The sequence below is a fragment of the Apaloderma vittatum genome, unplaced genomic scaffold (assembly GCF_000703405.1).
Source record: "Apaloderma vittatum isolate BGI_N311 unplaced genomic scaffold, ASM70340v1 scaffold3792, whole genome shotgun sequence".
Taxonomy (NCBI): domain Eukaryota; kingdom Metazoa; phylum Chordata; class Aves; order Trogoniformes; family Trogonidae; genus Apaloderma; species Apaloderma vittatum.
The window spans coordinates 83,278-101,413 of NW_009704031.1; the positions used below are offsets into that span (position 1 = coordinate 83,278).

Below are 18,136 nucleotides of genomic sequence, written 5' to 3' on the forward strand. Positions count from 1 at the left end.
GTACTTTATTTTAAAGACTCAATTTAAGCGTGGAACAAATTGATGAAATCGTAGTACAAAACCTTTAATGCATTAGAATGATTACATTTGGAAATCATTTTGTATACAAGTAGTTATTACAGAAATAACCTTCTTTGTCAAGTATTCTTGGCGTGGAAGTAATCAGCATCCTGTCCCATTAATTGTTTGAGAACTCTGAAATCTTTAATGAGTTTTTTTACGGAACGATTTCAGTCAAATGCAAATGATTCATTCAAGCACTTAATCATAAGACAAATAGTGATTCTTCAGTAAGGTTTTTTATTCACTGCAATAGAACTGGCATGTTCACTGTAGACACACAGCTAACTGTTTCTGAGTTACTTTTCTCACAGCATTTTTCTTTAAAAATTCATTGTTAGTCAGAAAGTCATAATGGCTGCATTGAGAAAAAAATGCTTGACAGATGTCATGAAATCTGTGTCTGACACAGCTTCAAAATGTTTTTTTTTTCCCTGTGAGTGTTTGAAAAATGTATTTATTTCTTCTGGTCAACAGAGACGTATATTTTTCAGTGAGTATTGACAATCAAATGTCATCCTTTCTTCACAGGTCTGATTACAACCACGTCAAGAAAATTGGACCGGGAACAGCAAGCAGAGCACTTTTTGGAGGTAAGACAAAGTGGAAAATATACTTTAAAGGATAACTAATTTTTGTAGTTTAAAATTACTTCATCCTGTTCCAGGAGAGAGATATTCTTCTTTCTCTCAGTGTATGACAGACTCTAACAAATCTGGGAATTGCCTGATTATACAGAACAAATAACACATTTTGCAATTCACAAGCACAGGAAAAAATTGAACAAACATGCACAACATTTGTTTTCCACCTCTAATCTACTTCAGTTAAATCTTTTATTGCAGCCTTTAAATTTTATTTGTGACAGAAGTTTAGAATATCCAGAACAAAATATTTTTTTAGATTGGTGTAATCACCCCAATCCTGCCAAGATGTGTAGTCTCTCAGGTTAAACATGTTTAAGATTTTGCCTCTCAGATCTAACATAGAAACTATTATTTTGGTTGAAAGCAAACTTTGACCTTGCTCTTCACTGCATCATCAGAATCAGTGAATAATTTCAAGTTTTCACTTGCTGATACTATAATTGATAATTTTCAAGTTAGAATTTGTCCTTTACAAAGAGTATCTAAGCCATTTCTTTGGCCCTTAAATGAGCGTTTGTCTTTATAAGTAGCTCACCTATGTTGGATGTGAAGTGATATACTGGTACACTACTGGTTTTACCCCATGAGGTTTCTTTCACATTGCTGTATGTCTATTGGTGAAGCAAGGAATTCTTGGTTCATGTTGGTACATGTAAAAAAGAACCATATCATGTCATATAATCAATTGTCCCTACTATGTATTTCAGGAAATTTTCTTCAAATCTATTCAAGTTAAAACGTATCTGGACAGAATAGCTCCAATGCAATCAGTATCTGGCAGCAAGATTTAGTAAAACATACTTTTGCATATTCCATGGTTGTTTTTGTTTATTAGCAATCCTGAATTATTTTACTTAATACAGGACACAGGAGAGAAGAGTTAATTATTTTTTTGCCTTGATAATTCACTGTGGATTCTTACAAATTCCAGGTCATAAATAAACAGAGGGACATAAAAGAATTTTACCCTTTTTAGGATTTATTAAGTTGGGAAGTTAGTAAAATAATCATGTATTCCAATAACTGCGAGATTTCCACAAAATGAATGAAATTGCCATTGATTTTTAAATATATCTATTGATGAGAAGCTTAGGTCTGTAAGACTCTCTTGTATTTATATGTTTGCCTCAGAGACCTCGATGAAACATGCCAGATTCACATTTGCTAGAGGATTCCCACACAGATGGGGAAGTGTTACTATTAATAGCAAAAAGAAACAATAATTACTTTTAAGAATTAGGCTTTAGTTGTTGAAACAATTTAAGATAGTCCTTCCCCTGAATTTTATCTACTTTGAAAAAATAACTATCTATAAGAACCGAGGATACACTGGAGGGAAATTGGTGCCATAAGGTTCTCCAAGGCTTATGAAGTGGACAGACTATGAAGAAGAGACAATGAGTGGGGTCACCTGGAGAAGTGGGGAGAGGACCACACTGTTGTAAAACCCACCTGGGAATGGTGTGTGGGAAAGCAAATGGGACTGATGGGGACACAGCCCTGATGGCCAAATGGACCCTTTGAGCTGCTGATGAGATATTGCCCGTCACCACCTCGTGGACATTGGGCCACGTAAGCTGCTGGGAATGCGGAACCAGGCTTGCCAAGCTGTGCTTGTTCTTAGGGCACACTGAGAAAATGTTTTCTAAAATGCCTGGCTGTCTCTGTGTGTAATTAACCCCCTGGGGAGGCTTTAATTGCTGGGATGACCGTGGTTTCCCAGTAGTACAGTGTTTCCCTTCTGACTTCATTTCATACACTTCTTCCAGTTGTCTGTCTGGTATAATAAAAGAGAGAAAACTTGGCTCCAACTGAAAAGCTCTGATTAGTGCTTGACCTGGCAACCCTTGCTCCCCTTTGCCCACTATGTGTGTGTGAGGCACTGACAGACCTTTCCTAGGCACAAGTTTTAATTATTTTTAATAAGCCTGTCATTTCCCTTCCTGAATTTGACGCTCTACCCATACCAGCCAGTACTAACCACAAAAGTGGTTAGGGAAGGAAGAGAAATAAGATGGCTAATGTTACTGTGTGTAGCGTAACTGTGCGTACTGCCGATGCTCATCTCCAAGCCACTGTCTGTGATGGCCTGGGCTGGCTCTTCTGGAGTCATCTATCCCCGTCTGTATTGGAAGAAACAGGAATTTCCAGTAAGGACTGAGTGTGTTATTTTCAAGGGTGCCATGCTTAGGAAAAGTGAGTCTAAGTGACTCCCGTTGTGGATACACAAGAAATCTGTTGCAAAGTTCTGAGCTCAGGTCAGCCATGTATCTCTCCTTCCCTCCGCCTTTATCTTCTTTTGATGTATGGACCTGTGTCTGCATGACTTTTTTAATGCTACCTGAGGCTGCTGTCTCAGGACTTGTGCTTACCAAAGAGTATGTGCCAAAGTGAGTGCAGAAACGTGTCTAGACCCTGAGCTAAAAGGTCATGAGCTGGTCAGCAGTGGAATCCCATTCATAACAAGTAAGATAGATTTGAGGTTTTTTGGTGGTATGGTTTGGGGAGGTTTAGTTTCGTTGATTGGTCTGGTCCTTTTTGGGAGGAGAAAAAAGATTGTTTCTTCTCCCAGATTTTTCATTAACTGTGGCATTGTCAATGCATTTTTTTCTCAGCTCCCAAGTTGAGAGCTTAATATTTTTGACATATTTATAATGTCTTGCGAGGCTGCAGGTTTTATTCAGTGCTTGTTATCAGGTAGAATTTTTCTCCTTAGATCTAAATTGGATGTCACTGGATTTTATACAGGATGGCCTCTTGCTTTAATGGATTCTTACTAATGGAATGATTCTGCCTGAAATGGGAGGAAAATGACCACTTCATTACATTATTTCACACATGAGGCAAACCAAAAGCATTTGTTTTATTTCACATACTTTCTTAAAGATTCTGTGGTTGGGATGAAGTGTGTGAATAGCCACCTGAAACATGGAAGGTAATTCTGAGAGTTACTGCTTTCTTTGCAAGCAAATGAAAATAGTGATGTTTCCAAGTGAGGTGCAATTGCAGGCTTCACATGATCTGTCTTTATTCTCCTTCAATTACTAGACACATCATCCTCTTCTTCTTTCCTTCCTTTACTTCCTTCTTCTTCTATGTGTTTTCTTCTGATATTTTCTGTCTTAACGCTTAACTCTATCTGCTCTCGTATTATAGTAATTTACTAAAAAGAAGCACCTTGAAGTAGAACCATATTCGTGGAGTCTGAGCTATGGAAAAACACAGAAAATAGACTGGATATTTTTTCTGCCCACATTTTATGTAGATGCCTCCTAATCCTGGTCTGACAGCTTTGCAAAGTAGTGATTTTGCTGCGTGATTTTATGCACACAGCTGCTGGAGTGATGGAGGTCAATAATAACCATAAAAATGAAACCATTTCATGCAGGATCTGCATCCTTGTGTTGTACCAGCTGATTTTGAGATGTCCAGAATATGAACAATTGCTGGTCTGCTTTCCACTGTACATGTGTGGCAAGATGGGAGAGAGTGATTGAATCCAGGCTGCAGTTCATTGACTTGTGTCAGCCCAGAAAGTGGATCCGAGCTCGTACTTCCTCACCCTGGGCGTTTTCTGAATGCGCTGCTGCAGATGCTGGATTACTTCTGCCTCTAACATGGAAAGCCTCTGCAAAAAGAACCCACTGCTGGGAATTGCTGGGGCAAGACCTTTATTTCACAAAAGAATGAGCCAAAAGAGTTTCAGGCTTCAGTGTGGATTTCTAGCAACAGTCTGTGAAACTTTACGATTGGAGGGACAAGTTAGCTGTAGTGAGACATGACCTCTTCATCCTCTTGATAATAGGATATAATGATTTGGTGCTTTCAAAGTGCTGAGGCGATTTAGTCTCTCGTTGATGGGTACATGTGGTGCAGGCTCTTCAGTCATTCCGCCAGTTTTGAAAATTGTATGCAGATTATCTCTCTGTTCCTCCAAACTATGTTTAAATTTACCACTGCAGATTCATTCACAAATTGTCTTTTAACATTTATCATGGTGGAAGACTTGTCTATTCAAAGCCTTTCGAAAGAATAAAAATAGTTGCTAATAAGCATGGTCAGAACTTTAAATCTCTTCAAGAATGACAAAGCAACTGAAGACAATAGGTTTAAAAATACTCTTTACAGCAGCCTTAGCCTTGCAAGGTCCGAATCATGTACCATAATTAATGAGGAGGAGAAGTGGGAGCAGAGTGTTGGCTTAGTGCAGCTAATTTTTAGCCAACTTAGTGCTATCAGAATAGTAACAGTGCCTCTTGAGTGCCTCGCTTTTGTCACAAATCAGTATATGCAAGCCTCATCCATCTTCCTGCTGTGATGCTCGAGCGTAGCTCTGAGAAGGATGTCAGTAACAGTGCAAAGGGTTGTAATGAAGATAAATTGTTAAATCTGATGTGACTGTCAAAATACATGGGCTGAGTGAAGCATATTGGTTTCTATTTACTGTAAGTACACTAACAGGGTACAATAAACTGTTACATGGTATGTATTTATATGCAGTAATTAGAGGGGAGCATGTTAATCTCCTGTAATTGTAGCCTTCTAAAAAGAGTTCAAATTCCCACTCGTTTAATGGGAAGTTGCAATTGTGAGGGGAATTTTGATGGAGGGCCTATCATTTTATTCCACTCTGAATTTTGTCTGGAATTGCTGCTGGAAACTTTATGGCCACAGTTTGCAGGGGAGAGGGCGTTTAAACTCTTGGAACATAGCATTTGAAAATAGCACTGCCTCCGAGTCCTCTCCACAAACACCACGCTGGTGGTTCAGAGTTGGACTGACACTGTGCCCTGTTTTCCTCCAGCATCTCCCAGGCAAGAACTTAACAGATTTAACCTTCTTTTGCTTTTGAGCCCATTGGGTCAGGCTCCAGCCTTTGCTGGTGGTGATGCCTGAAGTCAGGAGTCTTTTGTGAGAAAGTGCAGACTTTTCTGAAGAATATAGGCAGCCGTGTGGCAATATGCTCATGTATATTTTTACAAGAGAAGAACAAAAGCTGAAGTTCATTGGGTTTATGTAGCTGAATAGTGCTCTACGGAACAGCGCTTAAATCCTGGATTACGAATCTGTGTAAGCATTTGTTTCATGGAGCTTTAGCATTGCCCACATTTGGCAGAGAAGGCTGCATTTTTGCTTGGTGACATGCTGGTGATGGGGTAAAAATGAGGCAGTGTGTCTGATTGAACATTTTGTCTGAGGTCTAAGTGGCTCCAAAGGCACATGCCTTTCCCGTTTTAACATTGAAGCCTATCAGATGATGCAAGGGAAATTAAAAAAAATAGGTAAACAGCCTCTTATTTCCAGCTTGAGATTAAATATTATTATTGGTTGTGCTTGCTGGAAATAAGAGAACTATTTCTTTATTATTTCATAGATATTTGAGTAGATTTTTAGTGGAACAATAGGTACATAGAGGCAACTTTCTAAAAAGACAACAAAAACTGTGTTGTGATGCCAGCTTTGGATGGTGTCACGTTGAACTTGAAAGTCAGCTACAAAGGTGGGGGAAAAAGAAAAGACAAATGAAAAAAAAAGACCTAAAAAGAAAAGAAAGGAAAAAAATAAACAGTTCTGAAAAAAAAAATCAAAAGCATGATCATCTCATGCTATTTCTCCATGGGTTTATCAGAGGGTGAAGCCACCTGCAAGACAGGTCAGCGTGGTGGTGGATCTAACAACGACTCAGGTTCCCAGCGCAGAAGGCACATGCTGAGCTCACTCATCCCACGCTGCAGATTTCCATCCTGCGTTCCATGTACCTCAGGAGTTGTTATTCTGCACCAGCTCTCTAGAGATGCACAGACTGCGCTTGCCCCCATTCCCCTCCTGATTACTTTTTTTTTTTCCCATCAAGGTGTTATTTTCAGAAGTAGCCAACAACTTTCCAATGGCAGGAGCTGACCCGAGGTTAAACGTCTCTTTCAGAGACAGATTTGCACGTGACATTGCACGCTGCTGCTTGTGTGTATTCAGGCAGAGAGTCTTACACAGCAAAATATGGGAAGAGTCCTGGTGTGATGCATCTGTCTGCAGTGATAAGCGGTATCCTCAAATAGACGATTGTCCCTGGCTAATGTGATCCAATAAGATGAAGAATTATCAAGTGCATCACTGAAAATATTTCCAGTTCAGTTGTTAACCAAGTGGCCTCTGTGCAAGAGATATGAGCAGGAATTTTAAACTGCAAAATAATTAAGGCATGGTGTTTTTATGGATTATTCTCTTTTCTTTGATTATTGCAAATTTCTATAGCTCCCAGATGTCCCTTTATTTTAAATAGCGACTTGAGAAGTAACACAGATGACAAAGCCTGAGCATTGGGAAAACTGGGTTTAATAACGTTTTTCTTCATGCTTGTGGAATTTTAATTCTGTTTTCTTATTAAATAAGAAAAAAACCCCTTCATAAAATGGTAATAATAAAGCAAAATAAATTTGAATTAAGAAAAAAAACCACCAAGTTGTGTATTTAAATTCCTTGATATTCCCTGTTAAATTCAGGGAGCCAGTGGGAAATGTACACACAACTGATGATACGTACCAGAGGTAAGAGGCAAGAATGGGTCCACACGTGTCAAATAGTAGTGGTGACCCTCAGCTCAGTTCAGTTGTCCAGTGAAATACCAATAACCTTGAGGGACTAGATGTGCAAAAAATGTCTATGACATTTTAACAGAATTTGTAGACTCTTAGTCAATCCTGAGGATGCTTTGGTTTGTGTTTTTGCCATGTGCTTAAGGTTCATTTCCATCTGGTTTTTTTTTTTTAGATACTATTCATCTAATTCTTTTAACTCCCTCAAGATTAGATTGTTTCTCTTAAAAATGTTTTGCATATGCTAACATCAGGATGATGCCAAGGATAAACACTCTACTGACAGCTCAGTTAGTGCATCATTTATGTCCAAGTATCTGATTCTGGACTCTTTTGGAGAGTGTTTAAGCAAGCAATCCAGCTAATCTGATCCTGTCCAGTTCTTACATGGCAGGATTTTAGTCCAGCATTAAAAATCTCACACTTGTTTGGTTAATCCATCGTATTGATTCAGAATACCAATAGCAATGAAGAAAAACAGTCCTTTTTTACTATGTTTAATGAGCTTCCTAAATCAAAAATCTTCGTAAGTCAATATGCAAAACTTTAGATTTTTGTTATGAATCTTGACAGTTATAGAAATGAGTTAAATAATTTATAGACCTTTTATAGATGTATTATAAGATTTTGTTAATTTATCTGGATATTAAAATGAAAAAGCACAGCTCTGTAGCTCATGGAAGAGATTTGATTTTCCCAGTTCATCAATATGTATGATGATAGATTCACTATCTACAGTGGAATACTGCCCCAACTGTATTTTCCACAAAATCGTGTTTCATCAGAAATTGAGTCTGCTAGAAATGGGCAGGGATCAATTGATTTTACGATCCAGATCTGAAAACCTGTTAGCCATTTAGATGACAAGTTGACCCTGTATAAAGATACAGATGATTTTGCAAGTACTAGTTCAGGTTTGTAATTTGAAGACGATGGCAAGATCAGAGTTGCCCAGGACTGCAGCTTTGGTCCACGCATTGCTGTCTTGTTGTGTCTTGTTAGAAAAACCAGACTTCTGATTGCCTAGAGCTTTGCCTTAGTTAAGGAATGATTTGCATATATCTGGAGTGAGCAGAGGGGAGGGTGCGTGTTTTACAGATTGCATTAATTACTGACCAGAACTGTTGGGTCATGAAATGAAGAAATTAAAATCTACAAGGCTCGGTGCTTTCGGCTTTTTCATGCTGATCATTAGATGCTTCATTGAGGATTTTCCTTGGGACCCACAGCAACCTAGCAGCGGATCTTGCCTTTAAGCACCTCACTGCATGCAAGCACAGAAGAAGATCCTCAATGTATAGGCATTTTACCAGCCACTTTCCACCTCTTTTAAAGGCGTAACGAAGAAGATGGAATTGTGCCAGGAAGCAAATCCAGCCTACAGGCTGCCAGCCTGAAAGGTCCTGAGCATCTCCTGGGAGCACAGCCGTGTATTGGCATTTCCTTGGCCTAATTCAAATCTCCCTGGACTTGGTGGCATGCACTTGTGGAGTCAAATAGTGCAAGGAATTGACTTTTTGGTTAACTAGCATTATGTTAAGACATATGTGATGTTACTGTGGAGAGAGAAAAGCCTTATTTATTATCCTGGGGGCTACTTGAGTTCCTTTGCTTACCCTGAGTGGTGTGCTTAGTCTGGCTTCAGTAGCAATGCTTTTCTTGAAGTTATCCCTGATAATCCCCAGGATGAGAGAATTAGACATCAGTGCCCATGGCTGCATTTCCCCAGATATGTTTGGAAGTGGGTGAGTGAACACATGAGCGAAAAGCAATTTAAAATACACCCAACACCTGTTTTTACAGCTCTGTTTGCAGAAGTACGAGATGGCAGAGCATTAGATCAATGCAAATGGAATGGAAAAGTACTACTAAAACACCAAACATTATTGTGTGATTTAAAAATTAGGTCTGCACCCATGTGTTAAATGCTGTTGAAACAAAGAGGGATATATTAATGGTCTTCATTCTCATTTTATAAATAATTCCTCAAGCTAAGCTTGTGTAGGCAAGTTCTGTGGTTAATATATTCCAAGTTCTTCTTTTCTGTCACGATTTAGGAGTTCAGTCTAACGTTGCTTTCTCACTGAGGGATTAGTTTACAGATTAGCTCAGGGTTAACAGGTTTTTTCTTCATTGTATGTTTCTTAAGATCTGTAGCTCTCTCTTTTATGGGCTGGAGCCCACCTACCAGGCCCAAATTGGTGGAGTATACACTTTCAGGGTGTCTCTTTTGCCAGGCTCCGTGCTTGACGAGACAAAGAGTCATTGTGAAGGACACGCTGCTTTGCTAAATCTTCACATTTGTTTTATGAATGTACCAATGTTTTAATCTTCTGCAGGAGCAGCAGGAAATCTTTCACATGATTTGAACCTATTTTAGATGTACAGAGCCTTTGTGTTATCTGAAGCATGTCTGCTTTAGTGCTATATCATGTTTTCTGTAGCATTTGCAATACCTATCAGCTGCCAGACTGTTAATTTATGTCCGTAAGGATTTGAGCACACATGCACGCATGCACACATTTTGTGGAGGTCTGTTTTCTGCCTTCCTGGCTAAGACCAGGCTGAGCATTGCATTTAAGGCAGGGAAGCATCTTCTTCCTCTGTTAGGAATACATTGCATCTGTACTAAAATCCTTTCTGAGTGTTGGAAATCCTAATATGCCTTTTAATTAATCCAACATTTAGAAGCATACCTTTAAAAAAGTTTTGCATCCATTTGTCCTTTCTGCCAGGGTAATCAGCATGCAGCTGTTCAGAATTCATGCTTGTTACCTCGAAAAAGGTTAATTCTGGGCTATTTTCACAGCGACTTTACTTGCCGCCACCATTTACGTGCACCAGATCCAACCACCCTGCAATGCATTGCGCAAGGATACCAACACTAAATCTCCAGTTCCTTTGACTGGAGTGGGCTCTGGGCTGGATTGAGGCATGCTCTTTGATCTCCAGCTGTTGAAGTGTCTGTGGGGTCTGAGTGGAGACGATTCCCAGAATACTCACAGCTTAAGTGGCCCCTTCCCCAGACCACCTTCACTCATGAGCCCTTCAGTTTATAGGCAGTCTCTCCACAAGGGAAAAACTGGAGCAACTCTTTCTTTTAACAAGTTCTCTTAGATTCCTCCATCTTCCCTACAGCTCTCTTTTGTCCATCGTGATACAGATCGTCCTTATTCCTGAGGTCTACTCCCTTGAGTCATACTGCCAGACTGGAGTAACGTCATCTGGATTTTGTTGCCTCTTCCTCTCTTGTTCTTGTCTGGGGTATTTTTGATTATTTTTTTTTTGTCCTCAGTTTGTTAGTGCTCTTATTATCCAGAGTCTCATAATTTCCAGTATCAGTGATGTACTGAAAACTCTTCATACCGGAAAACTGTCCCCACCAGTCCGTGCAGTTGGTGAGAACCTTTTTTTAGTATACCTCAAATAGACAACATTTTCTTTGGGTTTCATCACATCTGTGTTACAGTCTTCTCACCACACTGTAACATCTTTCAGTATTATGTATTTTCCCTCTTTAGCTGTTCTTTCGTATTTCCAGATTTCCATCCAGTCCCTCCACCTCGTAATCCTTCAGCATGCAGCTTCAGGAAAAAAAAAAATAAGGCAGACTGGGAAGGGTAGAAAAATGTCGTGCAAAAACATGATCATCAGAAAAATGAGGGGCTTTTTTATTTATTTTAAAAATAATTTGTTCTGGCAAAAGTGCATCATTGTGTGAAATGTGCTGATTGGAGTTTTCAGCATAATTTGCAACATGACACAAATGAAAGTATTTACTAGACACCTAGAGATAAGAAAACCTCTAATCGCGTTGAGAATCAGTTTAATAAGCATATTTGACACCTTTTTTCTCCCTAAATATATTATCATGGAACATAAGAATCCTAATGCTTTTCTTATCGGACTTCAGCTTGATAATAATCAGAGTCCAAACAATTCTTTTGCTTTTTATGAAGATATGATTGAAACAGAAAAGTACAAAGGCCCTGAAGCATCAAGTGCTATGAAATGTGCCCTCTAAAGTGGTAATTTTCTTTTCCCAGCCTAACAAATTTCAGTTGTCAAGAAACAGATTAATCTCCGTGTTCCAAAATGTAATATTTCTGTTTGCTAGTCTCTCGTGATACAGAGATGTTGAAAATGTTATCATAGCAGTTCTAGAGTGCATTTTATGTTTTGGCAAAAAATGGTACTTTCTTTGGCAAGGAATATTCTAAATACTCAAAAGCAAGGATTAACATGAATAATTGAGAGCAAAAATGTCATAGTCAAAATAATGAATTATTTTTTCTCACATTCCCTGTGAAAGTAGAAAATACAAATATTCCTAATAGCAGTCTGTCAATTTATGGCTTCAACTCTGCTGAGGACCGACATGTTATCTTTAATCCAGATACCAACAAATAGCTTAATACTTTCTGTCATAGCCTCAGATATATTTGTTTTACCCTGTGAATCTTGTTTCTTTCCACTGTGCTTCCAGATAATTATTAAGGTGTTGTATAAATAAAAATGTGTTCTTAACCCTCAAGGCCAAACAGCTATTTTAAAGACTTAATTGAAAAAAAATATGGAGAATTTAAACATGTGAGTTTTTATTGCCACATTAAAAAAAAAACAAACGAACACATGACCACAGTTTTAGACTGGAAATTTTAGCTATGCAGAGATGATGCTTTATTTTGTATACATCAAAGTATTCTGAAATGGCATGGCCTCTGTTAGCTGAGAGAGATGCAGAAGGCAGCTTGGTCTCAGAAGAAGACCATAGTGTATAACAGAAGGAATAAAATTATTAACTGACATGCGAGGTTCGCTTGCACTTAGTCCTTACCCTCCCCACCCAAATCCTGTTGTTTGAATGGACCTGCACAATCTGTGGGTGTCGTTGGCCATATTGAATACAAAAGCCCAGGTTTTGTCTTTTTTTTCATTGACAATTGTCAAGTATATGTACAGTTAAGAGTCTTTCACTATTTCTGTTGCAAACCACTGGATACTGCCTGAATGCAGTCTTAACTGTAGCTCCTCAGCCAGGGAACACCATTCTATAAAGTAAAATATTATTTGCCTTCTCTTCAGGCATTTAATCCTCATAATATCCAACTCTCAGTGTGAAAGTATCAATTGAAAGCTGTGGCTTTTTTAATAAAAGGAAGTCTGAAGTGTACAGAAGATTGCGTTTTTCTGCAGCACTGGGAGGGTGCCTGGTGATGGATCACACCGATGCTGGGACGCCCAACTTTCGGCAAGCTGCTGAGCTCCTGAAAGAAATCCTTGCTGCTGCAGCATGGGGCTCAGCATGAGGCATTCATTCATCCTGCTTTTTGGCAGAGCAAATTACCCGACTTGAGCTGTGGGCTGTGTTTTCAATACCTCGTTCCGTTCCTAAAGGGCTGATTTGGTGTCCCTTCCCTCTCCTCCACGCTGTAGCATGGGCTGAGCGCTACCTCAGGACTTTCTAACCCCCTCCCAGGGTTCCTTGGGTGAAATACGCTCCACTGGCTCTTGGAGGCCTGAAAAGTGGTGGCGGAATAAATTATGCATTCACACTTTATTCTATAAGGGTTACTGAAAACACATTCACTGGACTTACATAGCAAAGCAGGAATTGCATCTTAAACTTGACTTGATTGACAAAATGCCTTTGCCTCATTAAGCCTGTGAATAAGATTTAGATATTTTGTCAGGTCAGTAATCCATGGATTAGACCCACTTCTAATACCCGCATTTCTAAAACTGGATGCACTTTTGCAGAACAAATGTATTTTTATTTTGCGTACAGTTTCTCAAAGGAAGCAATGACAGTATCTGTAGATGGTGTTGACCAGGGCTCCACATCGTGAGCGAGCATCTGCAGTCCTGTGCCCAGCACCCAACCGTGGGGATTAGGGCATGGGGCTGACACATCTGATCTCCCTGTGCTAAGGGATCACACCTCCTCTACTGATCCTGACAGGATGCACTTGTGCATTTCATGACTATTTCATGGCTATTTCATGACTATTTCATGACTATTGCCAACAAAACACCCATCCCTTTTTAGACCTCCTGAGACAATCTCAAAAGCAGAGCAGCTCCTAAACCTTATTTTTCAGTTCCTTCTGCTACAAACCAACAAAGCTATTCATTAAAGAGACTCCTTCTGCTTCCCCTCTCTTGCTCCCCTCACCCAGTGAAAGCTAATTGCAGACCCTTAAAATGAGTCCAGGAAAATTCTTCTTCTGCCGTATATCAGTCCTGCACTACCAAGTTGGGCTTACTGTCTCATGCCGCGTTTTATTGTCCCCCAGTCTGCATTACTGGTGGGGCAATCTCACAAAGGTTAATAGCATTACTAGACTGTCTATTGGTCTGACATTCTTGCTCATCACTCTAAATCCAGTCATTTTACCAGGGGCCTTAGACATCTCTGCTGAAGTTAATTGGATGCTGCTTGCTGCTGACTTCAAACCCAACTCTATAAATCGTAACTACTTGTAGCTCGTTGTCCCTGCTCTTAACTTTTATTTCACAACTGGGAAAACTACGTGTGGGTTGATATACCTGACTTTTCAGCCACACTCTTTGACATTTGCAATCCAATTATCGAACACCTTGGCCATTCATTCAGTCCAACTGTCCTCCTGTTGGTATGCCGTGTGTCAACACCTACTCCATATACTGCCCTAATGGGAAAATAAAGAGTAAATTATGAGCCTATGTAAGTCCATTAAAGAGTTACTGTGACTCCATAAACCATAGAAGTGAAACTGAAGTGCTTTATGCAGTTGCTGGTATCGCAAGTTGGAATTGCTGTTCTGTATTTTTAAAAGGATTGCGACTTACTGAAGTCAGGTAAGATAAGTACTTTTTGAGGACCAGTAAGAACATGAACCTTAAGGGCTGTGCATGGTAAGATTTTGATACTATACTCTTGAATAAATGGTTGTCATCAGTAGAAAGCAGCAAGTTTATATTCACCATTTCTGATTAAATATCCCCTTTCCCCAGATGGAAAGTACGCTTCCTAGGCTCTGCTTACATTTCACTGACCCTTTGCACAGCAGTGCATGCCATCATGTGGCTGCAAAAACCAAATGCATGTTAAGGACTAATTCTGCAGAAGAATCAAGTGCTAAGAATATTTTAAAAGTTGCAATCTTTTAAAATTCCTTCTGCACTGCAGGAGAAGAATGTCATCATCTTATTATTCAGACACATAAAGATCCCTTTCCAGGACTCCAGGCACTGTGTAATTAATTAATTATAATAGTATTAATTGATTAATTAATATTAATAACCTGAACATTTTTAATGCGTTCTGAGCGTTACTCAAGGAAATTAACTTTTCAGGCCAGCTTTTTTTTCTTTTTTTTAATGCAACACATTTGGAATGATAAAACTTCAGGATAACATTGTATCATTCTCCTCAAATGACCTTGTTCCTATATGCACGCTTAGTTATTTATGTTGGCTGTATGTTCTTGACACATTCTGGAAATCATTCATGTACGTCGCTCTTCACAGGATCATTGGCTGTGCGTGCAACATATTGAAACAGCAGGGAAAAATATCATGTTAGAGAAAAGAACTGAGTATGAAATTGCTCTGTCTTTAAAGTAAACAGATAATCCCACATTTGCTTGGGTGTTAAAGTAAGATTCTTCCCAGGCAGTTATAACGCATACAGTTATAACGCATACAGTTATAACGCATACAACCGGTTAGTTGAAGGCTTACAGCTTTCAGGCACTTGTTACACAACTGGAGCAAAAGCTGAAGAAGAAATAAACACAACTGAAATCATAGAATCATAGAATCACAGAATGTCGAGGGTTGGAAGCGACCTTAAAAGATGATCTAGTCCAGCCCCTCTTCCAGAGCAGGATCACCTAGGGCAGCCACACAGGAACACATCCAGGCGGGTTTGGGAAGTCTCCAGAGAAGGATGAGGTTGTTGAGCTCTAGGTGCAACCCTGTTCTCACCAAAGTCAGTGGAAAAATTCCCATTGGTGTCCAAGTCAGAGGATTTCACAGCTGGCCAAGGTCCTTCTCCACCCAGAAGATACATGTAATTCTTCGGCTGCTCAGACAATGTGAGCTCAGTTCAGCGGGGACACACTCGTCTTTAGACTTGCCTGGTGCGTCCCTGGTCTGTGCTGTGGTTGGGGACGCTGATGTTGTTTGTGGAGGTTTGTAGAGATTCAACAGAAAGTAAGCTGAAAAGACGACTAAAGTGACACCTCCATGAAAAACAAGGTTACAGTGCACCGATCCCTAACTGTACACTTGGCTGTGTCATTCTTGTCCGGTTACAAAAAAAGCAAATTTTTTACTATGTCAGATAGTCTTAATACACCCGTCAGGGAAGGGGCTAATGGCTCTCACCCTCCATCACCAGAAAAGTTACCTGAATTTCAGCTTCACATCTTAGTACCTAAGCCCTTTTTCCAGGCTGAGTTTTCAAAGCTGGAAACTGAATGTGGAGAAAGTAAAAAGGTAGAGAGAATATGAGATTTGTTTCAAAACCAGAATCTGCATTTTTTCCCTGTGTATAATCCCATGTTGATTCTCAACCAACTTGTAAAATTGACCCCATGTCAATGTAAACTGGATAGCAGATATTTATAGGACACGTAGAATCAAAGACAAATGGAGATTGAGATAATAAGGCTTGGCTGTGTTGCCTATTAGATGAAACTGTGATTAAATACGGCCCAATTAATGCTTGTTATCTGCCTAAAATTAATTTGTCACAGAAAGTAGTGAAGCAGGCATCAAGAAGTCTAGATTTTTTTATTGCTAAAAATCAAAGCAATTATTGATGTGCTTTGCTTTAACCTGATCTGACAAAAACAGGATGATACAGTCATTAAAAAAAGTGCCTTGGGAAGAGCTCCAGCAGCCGACCTTCTTTATACATACTTGTCTCATTTACTTTATTTTACTTATTTTTCAAACTGATTTTCTGAGGATTCTTGTACTACTTTGTATGATATTTTAGGATTTAGTCCTCATCTGACTAAAAAAAGTCACTTTATTCAAACCTGTATGAGTACTTGCTCTCTAAGTATGATTAAAATTTTGCTTTGCACCTCATTGCTAACCAAAGAAATTCTAACCAGTAACTTGAATATCACAAAAAAAAAATCACGTTTTCTTTTTTTACTTTTAGATTAATAGCAGTCTTCCTGAGTGCCTGTTCACTAAAGCCAGATATATTTCTGAGGCCTAAAACATCCATTTTTGCCTTTTACAGATTTAGAGTATCTCTATAAGATCAAAAATTGGGAACAGACTGTACCACTTAAAGGTCTGATTTTATATGCTTTCTACCTGGCTACGAAATCCACTTTCTATAAATCAGGTTTTTAACCAGTGAGCTTTATTTTGAACATAAAACTGTAGAAGCTTCATTTTTAACCCTGAAAAAAAGTAAATTGTGTTTAAATGTCAGAGGCTACTTGTCAGGCTATCAGCTATAAAACTGTTCTTGAAACGTTTTACATGTATGTGTGGATGGAGAGCATATTGTGGAAAAATAGTGTAGTGTGGAAATTGGATATTTTCAGCAATTCCTGATGGGACACAAAGTCTTTTACCTTGAGATCACTGGTTCTGGGTTGTGGGTAAGTGATGAATTCTACAGTAGTGATTTTTAATTTGCTTTGGAGTTGGGGAGGAGAGTTCATATCTGTAGTGAAATTGCAGAATTCATCACCAAAATTGTAGTTACACAATCTATTTTCATTCAGTGGCCACAATATCTTAAGAAATTTCCCCCACCCTGACCTGGGGACCTGGCACACCTCCTCTTGTTCTACTCTCTCACTGCCGTCACTCATTAACCATCTGCCTTTTGGGGGGATTTTTGTTTTCTCTCAGCAGTTCATTTGAAACCCTGATTATTTCAGTAGCCCTGTTCATAGCACAGATGCACAAACAGTTTCTTGACGGGTGAAGGTGGCTGCAAACTGGTGACAGGAGAAGAACAAATGGCTGGAGGAGGAGCTGGAGATGGGGCTGGGTGCATCTTAATCTGCCTTTCTGCCAGAGACAAGGTGGCGTCATCCTCTGTTAGCACAACCAAATGCTGTTTGCTAGAGCAATTTTCAAAAAAAAAAGAAAGGAAAAAGTGTTGTCTTTGTTTGGAAAATACTTGGTTCTGCTTCATAGAGCAGCGTAGAATTGGGATGCTTTGTACCTATAAAGTAAATAACTTGAAGGAGGAATTAGAGTGTATCTCTTTCATGACATCGGTGGCCAAATAAGTGTATTACTTCTTAAGTAATAACAATATTGTTTCAAGACTGACCATCACAGAGCCTCACCTAAGGGTGTTTCATCCAACATCAGAAGGCACTAGCTGTCCTCATGACAAACAGTGTGTAGAAGTACCTTTTAATACTGTAGTTTAGAAGATGATATTTCCTTTAAAGACTGAAAGTTTCAGTTGAAGTCATTACTGTAACAGAACCTGCACGCCACAATATTTCTAAGGGCAATGCCAAGTAAGCTCTTTCGTGCTGTGTCTTTTTTAGAGGAAGTTCAGCAGCAGGTACCCGGTTAGCGTGAGTCAGTGCTCTGACTTGCTGGGAAATAGCTGGAGGGCTGTTGCCACACACAGAAAATCACCTGCACTGAATTCAATAGTTTCTGCTAAAAGAGCTGCTGTGCCATAATTTCCCATCGGTTTGAATATCTGGGGACCTGCACTACAAGCTGGTACAGATGCACACCCAAGCAAAGATGAAACGTATATATTGTTTTGCTGCTTGATTCATTAACTCCATGGTGACTAGTACTGTAGCTTGATGAAATTTTGACAGTGTGTCAGCAGACATTTTTGAG

General features: G+C 39.3%; 1 protein-coding gene across 1 annotated transcript in view; it reads left to right on the forward strand.

Moving 5' to 3' along the window:
- Positions 1–591: 591 nt before the first annotated feature.
- Positions 592–18,136, forward strand: part of FAT3 (FAT atypical cadherin 3) — a gene marked incomplete at both ends in the record, with an annotated part of 88,626 nt that continues 71,081 nt past the window's right edge. Inside the window, one exon of the mRNA XM_009864879.1 lies at positions 592–653. Within this exon, the coding sequence (XP_009863181.1) occupies positions 592–653 (62 nt within the window). The remainder of the gene's footprint in view (positions 654–18,136) is intronic.